Source organism: Periplaneta americana, chromosome 3, assembly GCF_040183065.1.
Source record: "Periplaneta americana isolate PAMFEO1 chromosome 3, P.americana_PAMFEO1_priV1, whole genome shotgun sequence".
NCBI classification, from domain to species: domain Eukaryota; kingdom Metazoa; phylum Arthropoda; class Insecta; order Blattodea; family Blattidae; genus Periplaneta; species Periplaneta americana.
The window spans coordinates 150822316-150842226 of record NC_091119.1 but is presented as its reverse complement, the minus strand read 5'-3'; the positions used below and the strand labels follow the sequence as shown (position 1 = coordinate 150842226).

At 34.5% G+C, this 19911-nt stretch overlaps 1 protein-coding gene across 3 annotated transcripts in view; it reads left to right on the top strand.

The window, feature by feature from the left end:
* The window catches only part of LOC138696628 (zinc finger CCCH domain-containing protein 18), a 42619-nt gene that overhangs the window by 21231 nt on the left and 1477 nt on the right, over positions 1-19911 (top strand). For all 3 annotated transcript variants that reach the window (XM_069821818.1, XM_069821816.1, XM_069821817.1), the window contains exons 6-11: positions 3419-3775; positions 7677-7835; positions 9961-10214; positions 10580-10930; positions 16735-16826; positions 16912-17038. In XM_069821818.1, coding sequence (XP_069677919.1) covers positions 3419-3775; positions 7677-7835; positions 9961-10214; positions 10580-10930; positions 16735-16826; positions 16912-17038 — 1340 coding nt within the window. The remainder of the gene's footprint in view (positions 1-3418; positions 3776-7676; positions 7836-9960; positions 10215-10579; positions 10931-16734; positions 16827-16911; positions 17039-19911) is intronic.

Here is a 19911-nt window from a genome sequence, read left to right as displayed (position 1 = left end):
GGTACATTAAAATTACATTCTTTCATTCCGTTGTCAAAAACTGAAGATTTAATAAACAATTTTCTTTCAAGAAAGAAGGTAGGCGAATGAAAATTTAAAGTGTGAATGAAAAGAAACATTTAAAAAGCATAATGTACAAACATTTGAAGATATCATAATAAGTAAATTAGCAGCGTTTCCTCGAGTGACTTGATCCGTACTGGATGTAATGTTGCAACGTTCAGTCAATCATCCAGCGCCGATAAACCTCCCAGCGTGCTTTAACACTTCCCGTCCACTGCTGCTGCACCGATCGCTACACATTCTGTCGTAAGTAATTAAATTTCCATTAAACTATTGGAGATCCCATTCTGATTTTTTCTGGAATTATTAAGAATACTTCAGTGCACCTAGTAAGAATTTTTTTAGATTTTTAATAGGGCTATTTCACATTGATATATAACTTTTAAAAATTGAATTATAAAAAAATATTTGTAATAATTATATTAAAATTAGTTAGTAAATATTTAATAAAAGACAGTACTTTACTTACTTACTTACAAATGGCTTTTAAGGAAACCGAAGGTTCATTGCCACCCTCATATAAGCCCGCCATCGGTCCCTATCCTGTGCAAGATTAATCCAGTCTCTATCATCATAACCCACCTCTCTCAAATCCATGTTAATATTATCCTCCCATCTACGTCTCGGCCTCCCTAAAGGTCTTTTTCCCTCCGGTCTCCCAACTAATACTCTATATGCATTTCTGGATTCGCCCATACGTGCTACATGCCCTGCCCATCTCAAACGTCTGGATTTTAAGTTCCTAATTATGTTATGTGAAGAATGAAGACAGTACTTTAAGCTTTTAAATTCATTTTTCAAAAAAATTTTAACATCAATATCGTCAGAAATATGACGCTTTAAATGTTGCATTGTGCAACATTTTTAACGAATTTTAACATGTAATATTTTAAAAACATGTGGACTTAGGAGGAAATAAAAATACACTTGTTGGTTTATTAGACCCATAGAGTTGGTAAAAAAAATATAAACGCAATCAGAAATATGAAGGTCAAAATTTGTATAATTTTGTGCAATTTGACGTGGAATGACTCATATCCGAGAATAATCGATACTTCCGGTTTTATAATGGTACAATGGTGATTTCTCATTGGCTGAACAACTGATTTATAATGAATAGGTGTACTTTAATGAGGTGCATTAAAGGGCTACTACCAGGTGTATAATTACTACATTTCGGCATGGTCGAGCATAAAAATAATAAAAATATAAGACAGTAACTAGAATTGAAAAAATTTAAACTAAAATATATAACTAAAGAACTTAAAAGAAATAAATAACTTCATTGTGTTAATGTTTAAATTGCGGTGTTATTTTACTTTATTGACTAGTTTCGAGTAGTTTGTCTTCTGAATTCTGAAGAGTTTACAGACTATCTTCTGGCTTCCGTGCGCGGTTTTTTTTTTTTCTCAATGATTTTTAAATAAAACACTAATGGAAACTACTCCTGTATATGAATAGCTGTTTTATGTGAATGTCTGTAAAATTAAGACTCCACCATGTACAGTATAAATTAAGTAAGATCTTGGAGTGGATAACTGAAATTTATGTAGGCCTGCATGTTTCTGTTTGGATGCACATTAATTTTTTTTTTCATTTCTGTATGTCTTTAGAATAACCATGTATATAAATAGGAACGTATTAAACTATTTGATTGTTGCAAACGGTTTAAAGCACATATAATAAGGAAATATGTCATCTTCATGACACTAATTGTTTTCTTACATGAGATAAAGTAACATGTGAAACTTGATAAATATTGTACTTTCAAAAATTATTATTTTAGAAGTTATTGTTAAGTATTATGTGCTTGTGAAAATAGATCACTTTTTATGTACAGTTTGTTATATCATTTCTCTTCTGTTAGTAGAAAAAGTTTTTGAAGTATTTGTTACTGGCCATATATACAAGGTTAGACGGGTTAAATTGGAATTTGGGTTGGGGATTAGTATAGCACATTGAAAATTTCTGTGATAAGAGCCGGTAAGGAATTTTGCAATGACTGTGGATAATGTGACAAAGTTTTATTTAAAGTAGTAAATTTACTTTTTTGTTTTGTGATATATACAATGAAACCTCTACCTCATGTTCTTGAAAGTACCGGGAACGAAAACTATAAGTGCAGGAAAACATTGAAATACTTAAAAAATGTTGTTGTTGTTATCTAATGGGGAGACGTAAGGATTCAATCTATGAGTCTTTTGGCATTCCATTACAGTACTTAAAAAATACAATGACAGAAATACTACTTAAGGACAAACCTTGATGGATGTATTTTATTATAACTTAGTGTTTTAAAGAAAACAGCACTCTTTCCACTTTCTCCATCACAGTGTAAGCTTCAGCAAAATTCAGTAGTGATTCGAGCATAGATTTGTCATCTAATCTTCTATACTGCTCCAGATGGCAACATTGTTTAATGATGTATAACATTTTTGTTATTATTCTTTATCTTCAAAGGGAATCATTTGCTTGATATGAGACATTTCGAGAAAGTAAATTCCAGTTGTCTATTGAAGGGGTGGGGGAGAGGAAAGAAAAAAAAAATAAAATTTACTTTAAAAAAATTTTATTTCTCTTGGATCCTATATACATAACTAATTTTATTCCTAGTTTTCACCATTATTAAGGCACTTGACATAACTGGGAACAAATTTTTGTATCCCTATATCCAATATTGCCGCCTGTGATAAAAACCATTTATTCACAGCTTCTGTGTGACTCCCATATCTCATTATCTTGAACGACGTGGTCCAAGAACTCGTCATATCACTGTATCATGTGAGAAAGGTTAATAATGCACTGGAGCCACTTTGTGTTTGTGTTCCTCAGTGAGCAACTTTGGAACTCATCATGAGTACAACTTCCAAAAATCCAGGCGATTTAACATCTTCTTGGAGAAGTGATTGTAAAATTTGTGGGAAATGCAGGGAAAATGGCAGAATTGTAAATCATCTGTCCTCAAACTTTCTCTTGAACCTCATGCACCAAATCATCATTAACCACAGTAGGTGGTTACTTTGCTGATCATTACATATTAAAGTTTTCAACCCATCTTTTTAGCATTTAGTCACAGGCTATGGCATATTCGTACACATCATAAAGTTGAATAATGTCTGTCGATTTCACATTCTTACATTCAAATGTTACACATTTGAACATTTTAAACACACAGTGATTCATTACGCAGTTGAAATGATATAAGATTTTTTTTTTTTTAGTTCTATCTTTGGGACTGTACAAACTGAAAGATGTATCTGAGGAAAAGATACAAATGGAAGCGATAGAGGTTTCATTGTAATGAGAAAGTATGCTTCCAGTTTTCTGTAATTAAGAATCTTGTCTTCCACATCAGGCTGAAACTTCTGGATACAGATGGCAAGTATCATCATGACGACAGCCTACTTGCTGACCGATATGATGATTACCCTGAGTCTCCTTCTGCATACTATCACCAATCAAGAGGAGGAGGTGGTGGTGGTGGTGGTACTGGTGGTGGTGGTGGTGGTGACTACTGGCGCCGTGTTCATTATGAACCAGGAGATTCACGGGCCATGAGAATAGAAACTGACTATGGAAACAGTACACGCAAATACCACACACACCAACACAGAGCCCCTCCTGCTGAGTATTATGAGAAGAAAAAGAAATCTTCGCATCCTGTTAGGGAAGTGATAATGCAGCGCACTGAGAAACCCTGGAGAGATGAAAGGTACATTTCTTAGTTTCTTACAGGCTGTTATTTAAAACTGTACACATGCATTTCAAAATGGATTATAATTTAAAAATGAATTTTATCTGGATATTAACTACACAAAACAATTCTCTGACAATCATAGATGACATACAAGAACATTCGTACCTGATATGGGTATGGGTGACTGAGCAGTGGTTGGGTTATAAAAAGCAAAATAATGAGTCCATAGACATAACAAAGCTAATGCCGGCAAATAAGGAACTTCTGTCAACTCTGGATATAGTGAACCTCTGTGGACTTGCATATTTTGTTCACTATATCTGAAGTGTCTCTCCCCTAACCTTAAATGACAGAAATAAATGAAATTGTGAACAAGAAAATAAAATATTTCATTTTTTTAGAATAGATTACACTATATACTGTTACTCACAGTTGATTTACTTAAACTATGATGTCGACCCACATCTGCTTGCGAAAGACCACATTCATTGTCACTTATAATATTCACCTTATCTTCCAAAGAAAACACTTTACACTTCGACATTTTTAGACAGTACATTCACTGTTGGAACACTAGAAACAGACAATCAGGTAGAAATGACAAACGCTGTTATGGTGTGACTGCGTACTCAGTCTTGGAATTTCCCAGGTCACTTAATGGAAACTGGGAGAGGGTTGATGGAGTTTGAAAGGTATCGAAATCTTACCTTTATTTATGCTCTGGATATAATGTCCGCCCCTTTTAATAAAAGAAAGCAATTTCATTTCCCATTGTTTCGATGCTATCCATCATAATGAAAATGTTTCTGAGAACAAAAGGTAACCCTTCGACGGTGGAGGATTAGAAATAACAGTAGAGTAGAGTGCCTGAGAACAGAATGGCAATCCTTCGACGGTGGAGTGAGGCAAGGTCGTCATTTGTTGCCTGGATTTACAGAACAGCTCATTGTCTAGGAATCACTAATCCTACCTTGTCCTTTGACTAAAGGCGTAAGAAACTTAGAATGTTGTTCGCGACACATTCTTTCAATTTTATACAAGAAGGTCTGACATCAAATAAGAATTTGTCAGGATACAAGGTTTACTATAACCGAAGCGAGGATTCGCTATAAACGGAAATATTAATGTACTTTTTAATGTATGCATCAACAATTTAGGTCCACTATAGCCAAATGTTCACTACAACCGAGTTCATTATATCCAGAGTTGACTGTACATATCATATTAATGTTTTTCTCATCCAACAATAATTATTTTAAAATGATTGGCATGCTCCATGTGTAGCAAATAGTGTTGTGACAATTAAGATTAGATCTGCACTCAGAAAATGATGTTCGTCGTCACTTGTTTCTTAATCAGTATTAGTGTTTGGCGAAACAAATATGACTGTGGTGCTTGTTTTGGAGTTAGTATTGACACAGCCATCAAAGATTAGAGGACTAATGACTGATAAGATGGTGGGTAATGAGAATACTGAGGGAGCAGTAAGTTTGCAGCTCTTAAGGCTGTAGACAAGGGAGTGATGGAACGAACAATTTTTTTCATGCAGAAAATATTCTTTCTCGCTTTACTAAACCCCAGCCACGGAATATATGAAATGACATTGAGAAAAAAAAAAAACAAGCTTTCCGCACATGTTGTGGCATAGACGGCTGGTCCAGTGAGTAGTCAGGGTGCAAGAGATATTGCATGGGACAGGGAACACAACTAGCTTGGAGAAAGAGAAGGGAGCAGATGTTGTCAGGCTCAGGTCTTTCTCAAGTGACATCATGCATGACCATACTTCACAGATTTCATGGACAGTGTGTAGTTCCTTGTTGATAGGTAAATGAGGAATTGCATATATTTCCACACCAGCCTAGCATTGACCTGTACGTTAGAAATTATTTTAATTGTACAAATGCAGATCTGAGATTTTTATCGAATACAGGACTTGATAGGGTGATTTAGTTTTTTATTGACCCGTTTTACTTATCCTCCAGACCCTTTACATCCGAAGGTTACATTTGTTGTTTTATATTTGAATTTACATAGTTGACATTTCGGACCTTATACATCCGAATATTTTATAAAACTTTATTGCTTTAAAATGTGATATACAATTTTATCTCTGGCAGCCTTAGTTTTATTATTTTATTGGTTCGTTTTGAATACTACCTAGGGTCAGAGAACTGCTTACTTTTATGTTTGTTTACAAATCACCTTGTATATACTGCATTTGTGTACCTCGTTTTACCGTGACAATGCTTTTTAGTTCTTTTAGCACTCTGATTATTGTATTATTTGTGTCTTTGTTTTATGAAGAATTTTAGATAAGGGCGCAAATAGCCATAGTAGCTGACATACCCTTTTTAAACCCATTATCTATCTTTGATCTGTACAGAGTTACCTAACTGCCCTGATCACATAATATCAGATTGGCCATTCCCATTTTATGAAATGGGAGCATACAAAAGAAAACAACCACTAGAATCTCCACTGTCAAAAATGAATTTTTTGGTAATGACTGCTAGATGGAAGTACTGCTGCATGCTATTACTCCATGCAATTCCATCAGGGTTATAACGTGACTTTTTTTGCAATTGCTAGATGGCAACATAGTGAAATTGATAAAAGTTGTTGTCTTGAAAGTGCATTAGGCTGACCACTCTGTTACATGTGATCAGGGCTGATTGTCTTCGAGGATGAGTTTATGTCAATCACTATATTTCTTTCTCTTATAGAAGTTAATACAGGTAAGTGAAGCATAAATCTGAGTCTAAAAACAGTTTCAAATCTCCCAAAGTTGGCAGTGAAGTTGGGTCCTCAGATGCTGTGCACTCTGGCATGGCACCAGACAGTCAGATTGCACTTGTCATATTAATCAGGTAACCATCAGTGTTATGTATATACTGTTATCTTGTATTATTCGTGTACATTGTCTGAGTATTTGAATGTTTCATGAGTTTGTTAGATCCGAAAAAGAGAGAGTGAGTTAATGGTCTGACATGTCTGTGAACAGTGGCGATAGTGCATTTTAACACACTTGCAGTTTGATAGTTACGTGTCTACTTTCCTGAATACAAGCATAGGGGTAATATGTTGTTGTTGTTGTTGTTGTCGCACTTTGAGCAATTAACTCATCTTCTCTCTGGTGTCCCAATAAAGTTTTGTTTTGCTAAATTTCCTTCATGCTAATCGTCCATGGTTGAGTTTGCTTTGTGGCAGATGGTGCATTCATTGGACTGGTAGGTGCGTATTTGTGTTAGATGTGCAGCAAGACTGTTTTTAACCTAAAACTTGCTACTGCTTCCTTTCTAGGCTTTCTCTTTGTTGTTTTTCCAGTCTTCTTGTATATTTGCCCACTTTTTGAGCTTTGACTGCTCAGCAGCCTCTTTCCGTTCCATTCCAAGATATGTGTTGATACTATTCTGAAGGAATCCATTGGAATAGATTTTTCTTGTGGGCTGATGTGTCTTTTCTCGCCAACTTGTCAGCTTTTCATTGTCTTCTAATCCAACATGAGAGAATGGAATGCGATGAAAGGCAATTGTTTTATAGAGAACTTTTAGATATTATGTATTACCGGTGATGGGAGTTATTTGAAGTAACTGCTTGAATGGCAGCCATGGAATCATTGGTAGAAAGTTATTTGCGTCCATAGTAAACTCTAAGCTACATGTGTCCTCCAGATGGTTCTAAATGAGTAACAATGAGGCTATGGTGTCATAGGGGTGAATAATGCATTGTAATGGTGATGAGGATGATTATGTTTTGAGAAGTAGTGGAGTCATGTTAGGGGAACAGAATAAACTGATGGAACCTGCCCGAATACTGTGTTAGTCCATTTGAACATGGGTTCCAGCACAGCTCTAACTGTTTGGTTAACATTATACCAGATATGAATCTTTGTTTATTAGTAATACGTTGTGCTCAGGTATGCTGAGCTATCTGTACCGAGTCATAGAGGTCGTGGAGATGAGTGGGCTGACCCATGGATGCGGTCCAAGTCTCCTTCTGGTAGGAAAACTGGTTCTGGGTCACGTCCCTCACGACGTCAGTCCTATTCATCTGGATCCTCATATTCAACATCTAGGTAAATTTGAGTTGTACATTTATTGTAATATGTGGACTGAAGTTTATGATACAAGAGAATTCGACATTTATGCTTACAGTTAAATGGAAGTATATTATGATAAAAATCGGTTTGGAACTCAATTAACTACTGGCATGGGTTCGATTCCCACTTGGACTGAACCTGGTTGGATTTTTTTCCGTGGTTTTCCCAATTTCTTTTGTCAATTTCATTGACACTAAATAACCTATTAGTTGATATAGTGCTGTTAAATAACGAACTTAATAATAAAAATGTACCTCAAAGTCTTTCAACTGCTCTGAAAGGCTTACAAAATTCCGCCAACACTTTTTACTATCTCCCATTCAGCTGAAACTTGTAATGGGTTAGAGAATTGCAAATAATGATAGTGTATTACATTTCTCAAAGTTTTTATTTTTGTGTTGCAGTTAAAAAAATTCATTATGTGTATTCCAATTCAAATAATACCCTGGACACCTTGGTTTCACATAACAGTATCATGAACAGTTTAATTCAGCAACATATTCCTTTGTTTATCTTCCTCCTTTGCGTAGCTGTAGGTGGGTACTTTTAAATCTGACCCCTTATTGTTGACTGTGGTGAAACATATCAGATAAGGAAGTTTATTTTGTAGAAGTAATTAGAAAATGAAAAGAATTTGACTTCATTTTAGTGTATCTTTTCACTTACCAGCTGCAATCAACATTTGAACTTGTTTGCATAAGGATTTTAAGAGACATTTTCTAAATGCATTTTGGAATAAGACTAGCCCAGATCCAAATAAAATAATTTGTTAGGAAATTTTAGTTAAAAATTATCAATATTTTGGTAGAAAAATTACTTTGTCATTATTTCTGACTCTTATTTCGTAATTTCAGTAGATGTAATGACGTTTCTTTTAATAGTTTTTAAAACTATTACATGGATATAACACTACATAAAATCAATTTAAATTATCCTCTTTTCTCTTGCCCCCAACCTGAGTAGTGAAGACTAAATTACACTTAGTAAAAGCTCTTAATTATTACATCCAGTAGAATAAAGCTGAACAGATAAAGTTATTGTAAGTGTTAAAGATACATGAATCATTAGTCGTAAATTAAAGTTACTTCTCTATTTTAAAAATTTACTTTTTAAGGTATATTTAATATTTCAGACAAGACTTTTACTACATATTTTTCTTCAGGTAACTGTAATTTAAGTGTTCGCGTAGGCTTCCACGGCTGGTGTACATGGTGTGTGGATAAGATTCAGGGCTTCTACCGCGTTGTCTTGGTGTTATTGGCTGACGTTTCGACCGCTGTGTTGTGGTCATCTTCAGAGCAGTTGTTGGATAAGGAAATAGTCTGCCAGCTCTTATATATATAGTAGTCTCGATGGGGGGAGTACTTGCTGTGATAGGTCGTAGGTTCTCCTTCTGGCATCTGCTTGGTCCTACGTGGTCCAATCTGGTTGGAGTCTGTGTGAAGGGGGAGTATTCAATACTCCCCTTCATACAGACCTCAACCAGATTGGACAACGTAGGACCAATCAGATGCCAGAAGGAGAACCTAAGACCTATACTTAGGAACGAGAAACCAGGTCTCCACATGTACGCGGCGCCCCCCCCCCTTCATCCGGATATCGGGCACGGTATCAAGGTCACTCTTTCGAACCTTATGAGGGCCAGTATTTAATATGAATACTCCCCTTCATACAGACCTCAATCGGATTGGACAACATAGGACCAATCAGATGCCAGAAGGAGAACCTACGACCTATCTCAGCAAGTACTCCCCCCATCGAGACTACTATATATATATATAAGAGCTGGCAGACTATTTCCTTATCCAACAACTGCTCTGAAGATGACCACAACACAGCGGTCGAAACGTCAGCCAATAACACCAAGACAACGCGGTAGAAGCCCTGAAGCTTATCCACACACAACTGTAATTTAGTTTGTCAAAGAATTGTGTACTCCAGTTTATTACATTCATGACTTGCGCATTAGTTTACTTGTAAAAATTGCTTGAGAGAATTCAGTCAAGCTAATGATGGACTGTTGTTTATCTGTCTTATTATATATATATATGTCACTCACCATTTGAAGCACTTAATCTTGAATAGCTGAACTTGTTTCCAGCTCAAGTCGCAGCTCTAGCCAATCCAGCTACAGTTCTTACAGTCATGACTCACGCTCTAGGTCCCGATCCAAATCCCTGTCCCGTTCACGATCACGCTCCAGTTCACGAACTCCTTTATCCCGATCAAGACGAAAGATGAACAGACCCCTCGTTCCCACTGCCAGAGCTGCAGAAGGATTGTCGCCAAGTTTCCAGCCTGTGTCACCTCGTAAGATCTCCAAACAACCAACAGATCCACGAACATTCTCTAAAGGTACAAAATGGTTTATTTTTACTTAAGGAATTTATACGTATAACCTTAAAAATCAGGAGAAATATGATTTTTCAGCTCTGTTTTATTTCTTAAAAATCAATCATTCTTAAATTGCTGTTGCTGCTGCTGCTACTATTATTATTGCTACTGTTACTGCTCATGCTACTGCTACTACTCACCATACATATCATACATCCCCTTCCTGACAATACCCATGACTTAATTCAGGAATATTTACTGTTAACAGAATATTAACTGTTACAAACTAGAATGTTTGTGCTTGTCAGTAATTCTTTCATGTACGACAATTCATTACATGCTCTCCTTCACACTCAAAATTATCATTATTGATATGACTGTTACAGCCAGTCTCATTCAATCAGAAAAGAAAGCAGCAAGTGAAAGAGCACTTCTCATGAATCCACCAGCCCCCAGTCCACGTAAACAGAAAGAAGTAAGACCACCATCTCCAGGAATGATGAGGAAATCTGCACAAAATCCGCCACCACCATCATCCTCAAATTCAAGGACAAAACTTAGCCTTGAACGTTCCAAAGCTGCAGTCATGGCTGCGGCATTGTCTGCCAATGTGAAACTTCGCTCTCAGTCTAAATCGTCAAGGTCATCTTCTGGTTCTGACTCCAGTGGTTCTAGTAGTGATTCTTCAGAATCAAGTTACTCATCTTCATCCAGTAGCCGAGAACCATCACCTAAAGGTATGATAATAATATTGGTTTTAAATTTCTTCGTAATTTATATATGATTTGAAAATCTGATGGCATCAGTGTTGTGTGAAATTGTTGCATCGTATTTTAGATGTAAAAACATCCAACATTTTGGATGTCAGCTCCCTTGGGGAATGCAACAATGAGGGAGAACTATAGGCAAAGAAGTGTGTAGTAAATTTTCAATGTAGGTCCCCATTTTTCTTAGTAGACCTACTATTACTATTGTTCATGTTAGAAATACACTACTATGTGCTAAATAGTAAATGAAAATTAGAAATTCGTAATTTCTGAATAGATAACTTCTTAAATCATAAAACATCATTCATACTTTGAAATTTCCTGTCTTTGGCAAAATGATCTGTACTTTCGAAATTCAGTTCCCTAGCTATAGACTACTCAAGGAATAGCACTGCTAAAACATGAAAACTCTAACCCATTGTGCTTTTCAGATAACGTTTTATGATTGTCTGCTTGGAAAATGAATGCTTTATAGTAGCAGTTTGTAACCAGAATTGTCAGAAACTACATTAAAGCTGTGCAGACTGAATAAAGTAATTTTTCATATGATAAGAGAGGCTAGTTTACTGAATGTCATAATTTTGAGATCATGTGACCAAGAACTGACTGCATACTTTGAATCTGTCGAGAAAATGCTGAGAAAATGTTTTTGCTCTACATATGTGTTAATTCTATAACTTTGTGCAAGTGATTTATGTCGATTAACATTTTCATACTTGAACCACCTTACTCAAACCACTGAAATGACGCTCAGTTTGCATTGTGATTATGTTTGGGGTGCAGACATTAACTCGAAAGAAACACATTTCATCTTCAGAGAGTTTGTTATAGTGAGGTCATTTCTTATGTCGTCGATGAAACATGGAGTACCTACTTGCTACAAGATTCATTGCCTCTTTCAGTTTGGAATATTGTGGTATGATTTAGATTCCTCAAGGCACTAATTTCAAGTTCTATGACAAGTTCATAGTTTTAACATAGAACATTTATGTGATCGATATTCGTGAAATCTGATCAGTGATCACAATTTCTGTTAATACAGTGATGTCATACATGATGCAACCCATAAGACTGCTCTTTTCTGCTCAGACTGGGAATATGTACAGTAAATGTAAAAGGTTAACTAAATATTTAACTTAATCGAAATTTAATACAATATTATTCATACACAAATGGGGGTGATTAATAAATTCGGGGTGACAGAAACAGCTAATTTAACATCGTCTAATTCTAAAGTACTTAACTGTGGTATTAATTTTCAAAGGAATCCAATTTTTATTAACGACATATTATTTATAACAATTTCAAACAACTCATTGGCATCATACTGATCTGTGTATTGTTTGGGCTATTAATTTTATTTTTGTCTTGAGAATAGACTCATGAAATGAGAAAGCAATTTATGTATGAAGTAATTAACGACAAGGTTTCGACTTGTTAAATTTAAATGCGGGAAGTATAAGACAGAAATGAAAAGAAATATCAGAATTTTGTTTCAAATTCCAAACATCCTTAAATCTTAACCATACTCACAATAATAATCACGAACAGCATAAGTAGCCTATTTCACGCATTTATATTCTTCCTTCCTTCCTTCCTTCCTTCCTTCCTTCCTTCCTTCCAATTGTTATTGAGGTGCATTGAAACCATACTGTGTGAAATTTTACATCATGCTTATGAAGTTAAAATATTCACTGTGTTTCTTTAGAACTTCATCAAGACTTCCAGCATAGTAGAATTATGTAGTTTGCTTTGTCAGCTGTTTCTTGCCCATGTTGAATTTGGATGCTGAATACTCTGCATTTGGAAGCACTAATAAATAAGATACTGCTACTATTATCTGCCCAGGCTTGCTTCCAAGTAGACATAAATTAACATTTTTTTATTCTTCCAGCAGCAAACAGCCTGATCTATTATGTAAAGGAAATTGGTACTGTAAGGAAATATGTCTACTCAAAAAAAGGAAAGAATATTGTGGTATCCATAGTATTGGGTTAGGGTTGATTGATTGAAGTAATTGATTTGAAGTGTTAAGAGTCAGGTAACACATCTTTCACATTTAGAATTTAGCTACAGGTCTCTTAAGGTAATCTCCCAGACTGGGTTGAATAGTTACAAGTTTTATGTGATTATTGTAAGATACTCCTATTTTGTCCAGTAAAATAGGCAGTATATAATGAACATACATGATGGGAATTTCGCTTGAAAAGAATAAATGTGGTGTTGTACATTATCGGAATGAACAACTTATTTATATTATTCAGTATGTATAAAAATTCCGTTAATTATATGTATACTAATGATTGATGATGATGATGATGATGATGATGATGATGATGATGATAATTTACGTTATGAGCATCTGACTAGTTTCTTTCCAAGTCTGAATCCATACAGTAATTGTTGGAACTGTCAGTATCTGTGGCTGTTTGGATGATGAGTGTATCGTATGTGCAGCCATAATTTAACATAGCATATTTTTGTTTTAAATTACTGGATCTTGCTAGTGTTCAGCATGAGTTCCAGACTTGTTATTGTATTGTTTAGTTCCTGGGTGATTTCTGTCCATGTCCTGTTGGTTATCTTGCTCACAATGTAGAAATTCATTCATATCTCGTCACTTCTCTATTTCCTCCCTTCTGCATTCTGGTTACACTTTCAGTGGAGGAAGTCTATATCGCATGTTTCAATCAGAAAAGTTACCTTCACTAGCTCACAGACGATTCTTGATGGCATATAATTTGAAATTCCAAGGGCTACTTTCAAGAATCATTTGTACATTTTCCATAATTTTCAGATCTTTAAACTTCGTCATTTCAGTGTCAGAGGTCAAAATCATAACAATTTTTGCTACAGAGCCATATTGTGGTTTCCAGGCTGACTTGTTTTAGGTTCTTCATATCAAAGATTGCTTTGGATGCTGATGTTGCTCTTCCTCTAATATGGGGCTGATAGAACGTGGTTGTTTGTAGCATTACTTCCATGCATTTAAAAGCAATGGTGATTTTAAATGGTTAATTTTAAAGTTGAATGCTTTATCTGTTTTCCCCTTTCACTACCATGGTGACTCAGTGCTAGCACATTGGGCTCGTAATGTTTTCCTTCGTCCTCTTCTAAATGCCCTCTGTACTGTTTTTTCCTTGTTGGTCTATTTTATTATCCTTAGTATACAGTGCTGTTAAATTTTTATTTTCACTTTTTTTATTTGATTTCAGGTGTGAGGAACAGTGATGAGATAAACTTACTTTTCCATTTAAACATATGCATAGAGCGATTTTCTATTATAAACCTATGTCCAACAATGGACATTAGGTTCACGTTTAGATGATTTAAATACGTTTGATGACTTTTTACTGATATGTGTTGCAATGAAAGTCAATGGATTTAGCTTGAGGAAGAATACTCTCTGAAGTCCAACTACTATAGTTTTATCAGTGAATGTAATTCCTTTTTTATTTTATCTTTTGTTTGGGCTAAATCATTTCTGTTTTTCTTAATAGATTATAATTCAATTGGAAGTATATAATATTTAGGCATATGATTTTAAAATAGAAAATACACGATAATTTCGTTGCAAGTATTATATTTTTAGGGGAACAGATGTGCAAAAAACTACATTTTCGTTTTTTCTAGAAAATGACGCTATAATGCTTACTTTACACTTTGGCTAAGTTTTAGAACCCTACAGCGGTTGTGTCATAAATTATACCATCTTTATGATGCCTACTTTACTCTTAGAGGAAGTTTTAGAATCTTACAGTGATTGTGTCATAAATGTTACCATCTTAATGATGTTTATTTTACACTTTGACGAAGTTTTAGAACTCTACAGCAGTTGTCATTAATTACACCATCTTTATAAAGGCTGCGCTCATTAAGTTTAAAATACATGCAAACTTTTAAACTCATTTTCCCCTCCATTTCTTTGCATTCACATTGCTAAGGATTCCAGAAATGTTATGCTAGGTAGCTGAAATTTTTATCGCACATTCTTTAAAGTATACTTAAAGTTATGTCGACATATTTTCAAAAAGAAAATATTTTTAGTAACAAAATAAAATGTGCTTGCACTCTGTAAATGGTATGAATTTGAATATGAATAGGTTTAATTTTTTTTTCCCCTATTGTTACGAGGTAAAACTAAAAAATGTGAGAACATAGAATTTTTCTAAAGAGATCGGAAGTATTGTAAGAAATTTCAGACATGCTTAAAATTTGTGGGAGATGAAAAATTTAGAAAATATGCAAATTATTATTATTATTATTATTATTATTATTATTATTATTATTAATTCTTTTTAAAGTTAAATAACTCTTACACTACTGAACCTATAAACATGACACTTAAATACGTCACTGCTGATATAAATAGGAGTATGTGTATGAAACAAATCAAGTCTCTAGCTTAAAAAGTATATAAAATAGAAATTTCATCCATCTTCTCCCTTAAAGTAGGTTGTGTGATCTATTAGCAGTGACTTCTATGCTGGAACAATATGCATGAAATGGATAAGTAATACTGGAATTGTTGATAGTGAAAGGGTGGATTGTTGAGCCAAATCTGTGGATGATAAGTACTTACCATGTCTAAGCAAAATGTTCAATTTCGTATGTAAAAAATAATTAGAGAATTGAAAAGTGGAACAAATTGTAGAAGAAGATTGACAAAGGCTCTGTTTCAGGAGAACTCCGTTTTCCAACAATTTTCGTCCGAATAAGCAGGAAACTGAATCCAGACTTTGTTATATTTTATTAGTCGGGTCACACATGCTCTTAGGAAATTTGACTTTCACCGTACTTCAGTGATTTCATAATCAATATTACAAGTTCATATCTATACAAACGTAAAGAATCTCTACAAATAGTCGATCATTTCTTTGAATCTTCAATTGTATATCTAAATAGTGCATGCTGAAATCTCCCCCAGTTTCAACAGTGTATGTAATAATTTCAGGAACCTACATAACCATTGGCACTATTGTTCCAGAAAAAAAGTTAAATAAAATTAAATGTAAATTGTTTATTTATAAAGTTCTCCATCGTTCATAGCTTATGCTAAAGTTAGTATACATTTCAGTAATTCTAATTAGGCCTATAACTCTAATATATTTCTGTGTAATAAAGAGATACGATGATGATTATTATTATTATTATTATTATTATTATTATTATTATTATTATTATTAATGTGGCTAGTTGTGTAGAGTTTGAATACATCATCTGGAATTTTTTTTATATTGTTATTAGTATTTAGTGGTTAGTATTTATTGCTACATAAAATACAAAATAAATACATATTATTGACATAGTGCTCACCTGTTTGAGCAAGCTCGTGTTTGAGGGCGGTTCCTATATATAACAATTTTCTACTAAAGAACATAACGAAGATACAATAAAATTACGAAACAGGGATAATTATTAAGATAAAAGTAGAGAATCAAGTCAAGAACAGAATATAAGTTGGAATGAAAAAATGATTTTATTGTTTGGAAATAAGTAGGTCTAATAGAATAGAGTTGGTCTCTTATAATTGTAATGAAGTAAGGAGAAATCATTTGTTTACATATTAAATGTTCGCCACCATTGTAACTATATAATTGTGTTACAGCAGAATGATTTGTTGTCTCATTGATAACTCTGGCACACAGATATCAGCCCTGAGATTATATTCATGCCATGACTGTGTGTCAAAAGCTCTATATGCTATTTCCTACAGAATAAAACTTAAAAGTGATCATATTGGTATGATTTTAATATTGCTGTTCATTTTTCAGCTATTCGACAGCCTAAGAGAATAGTTATAGACGAAAGGGAAAGACTTGCTTTAGCACAATCCTTGAAAGTAAAAGCAATGGATGCATTGAAGGTATGTAGTAATGTGTTTCTGGAGGAAATAAGTTGTCTGAGAATAAATTTATTTTTAATTCACAACTCTATGTTCAATTTTGCAGCTCTCTGGACAGAAGCAGCAGATTAAGTTGACATTAAAAGCCCCTGGATCAGCTGCTACTCCCCAAAGCAACAAGAGACCTGTCACTGGCTTACCAGAATTGCCAGAATTGAATCTCGTAAGAAGAGGTAGGCCTATGTTACGTATTGTCTAATGCGATATATAATTAAATTGTTAATACTGAGATTGAGTAATTTTTTTTATACTTTTTACTTTACTCATAGAAAAAACTGATTGTGCGCAAAAATTAAATACTGTTATTTGAACCCCAGTTATCCATACAAAGAGGATGGACACTGTGTTAGTGGGTGCATGATATATCCTTTGTAATATGAATGTTGCACAGCACGTTGATGAGGAGAAGAGATCCATTTATGAGTCCTGCTTCCCATACATAAGTGAGAAATATGTTGTTGTTAAATGTTTAATAGTGGAGATGAGCCTTAAGGGCAGTAAAGCAGTTATGAAGAAAGATACAACGAAGAAATTTCAGCAAAGTTGGGCGGTGGGACTACATAGTTAGTTGAAAGGAAACCTAAATTTTCTATTTATGGTGAAAGAAGAATTTTATGCCTTAATTACAAGACTGTTGACAAACTTCAAAAGAGATAAAGGAACTGCTGAAATCATCTGGAGTCAACATTACTGACAACAGATTAAATTGAATCAGTACTATATTAGGATTATTTATTATTCCAATGAGTTTCTGATTAATTCCATCACGACATTATATTTCTGAAGAAATTTGTGCAAGAATGATTTACAGACAAGGAGACCCAGAAAGAAAGAAAAAGAAGTGGGCTATCGAGCATAGGACTTGGACTTGAGATGACTGAGCAAAGGTAAATTCTGAATAATGAGACATATTTGGCATACAGTAAATGCCAAGAGATACCTCATTAAGATCCTAGAATCAAATATGCTGCTTTTGATTGAGGATTTATTTCCTGCTACCCAAAGCAGTGCATCTTTCTGCAAAATGGTGTACCCTGCCACAAAGCTAAACTAAGCATAAATGATTTCAAGATTACTATATCACGGCCAAAAATCAGCCCTGATCTAAGCCTGATTGAAAACTTATGTTCCAAAATAAACTTACGTACTTATTTTGCACCCAAATCCCAACAATAAAGAGGAACTTGAAGATATAATCATACACTCTTGGTCCAGGGTTATAACCTGAGATGTTTAACATTTGTTTGATTCTGTGCCACGCCAAATGAAAGACAGTCATAAAAATAAGGGATTTGCAATGATAAGGACCGATGGTGGGCTTATGTGAGTGCGGCAATGAACCTCCTTAAAAGCCATAAGTAAGTATCATCATTATTATCATTATTGGCAATGTGGTTCATAACTTTTCTCAGAAACTTCTATTCTTTTTCTACCAAAAGCTTGAAATTACTAATTTCTTTCTCCAAGTAGTTTAACATCGTGGTAAATGTATCCATTTAATTTTTTATCTTCCATTACCTCTCTTACTCTCTGCCATTATTAAAATTATCTTAGACCATTTGTATATTATGTCTAGCATATTTCAACCTGTTGCTTTTATATATATAACTACGCAGTTTTAAATATCTGGGATCTGAAATAAACTGTAAAAACCATAACAGCGCTAAGATGATGCAAAGAATACAGTCTTTATGGTTTATGGAAGCATTTGAAATCACATTTAATCTAAAGAAAGACGAAGTTGTTAATTTATGGAGTACTTATAAGATCTGTGGTGACATGCACTTCTAAAACCTGGGCATTTACTAGGAGTGATGAGAAAAAATTATCCTGTTCTAGAGGAAAATTTTCAGATGTATATTGAGAGCTGTATAAGGAGAAAGAAGGTACAATCTGTTGTTAAAATAGTCTTGTTTGAGTGCGAATTTTTCTTAAATGTGCAGGATCACGAACCAGAAGCTGTCGTTGTTGATAGGTCAGTGTTCCCACAGTCTTCTTCATTAGATCTCATTCATTTTCATTGGATTCAGGTCAGGTGAATTTGGGGGCCAATGTATTGCCTCGATCCTTTGCTCCCAAGCAAACCATTCATGAACTGCCAGAAAGTATGGACTGGATGGTTATTGTGCTGAAAACGAATCTTCTCTAGGACTGATTAATGTTTGAGAACAATTTCAATCAACATCTCTTTCTTCATTTTATAAATTCGTGTGCCTTACCATATTTTTTTTTTCTGGTTACACTTGTTAACAAGGAGAGTTAAATACCTAACTATGTACAGTAGAACCTCTATTATCCGTGGTAATGACGGGGGTGGCTGAATGGTTAATCGAAAAATCGGATAATCAGTAACCATAAAATATTTTCGTAAATTTAGTGAATAATATTTACACTTTCGTAATTCCCTTCGTGGTGTTGTGTTTAATATGCTAGATAGTGGATGAGAAGTTCACTAATTTAAGTCTCGTCAACGACGGGCATTTAAGGGCCAAGAAAACGCCTTGTAATGGCTGTCTGTGGAAAGATATGAGTAGTCAAGGTCTCGTGTTGTAGATTTACATAGGTACTTCATACACTCAAATCTCGTATTCTGATGTGAGATGAGCCACGGTTTCTCTTTCCCCAAACCACTCAAATATTTACACTTTTTTCGATTCTTAGCACAATGAGATTCCTTTTGACAACCGGAGAAACCATTTCATATGGAAGTTATACAGTACGACAATTCGAACAGTAGACTAGACTGTGTATGGAAAAAGGCTTGTAATAACACTCTCCAGAAAAAAAATAACGTGCTAATACAATGCACAGTACTTTACATATTTCTGCAGCAGAAAAAAAAGCGAGAGAGAGACAGACGGTTAATCCACCAATCAGTTAATAGGGTGACAGATAATCGGGATTCTACTGTATTGCAAACTATTAGCTATAAACACGATTTTCCCTTATATTTCGCCCTCTTATCATATGTATTTATGTGATCTTAGATTAACACTAAATCATATTAACATAATCTAATATCACTGTTATATAACAGAAGTAGAAA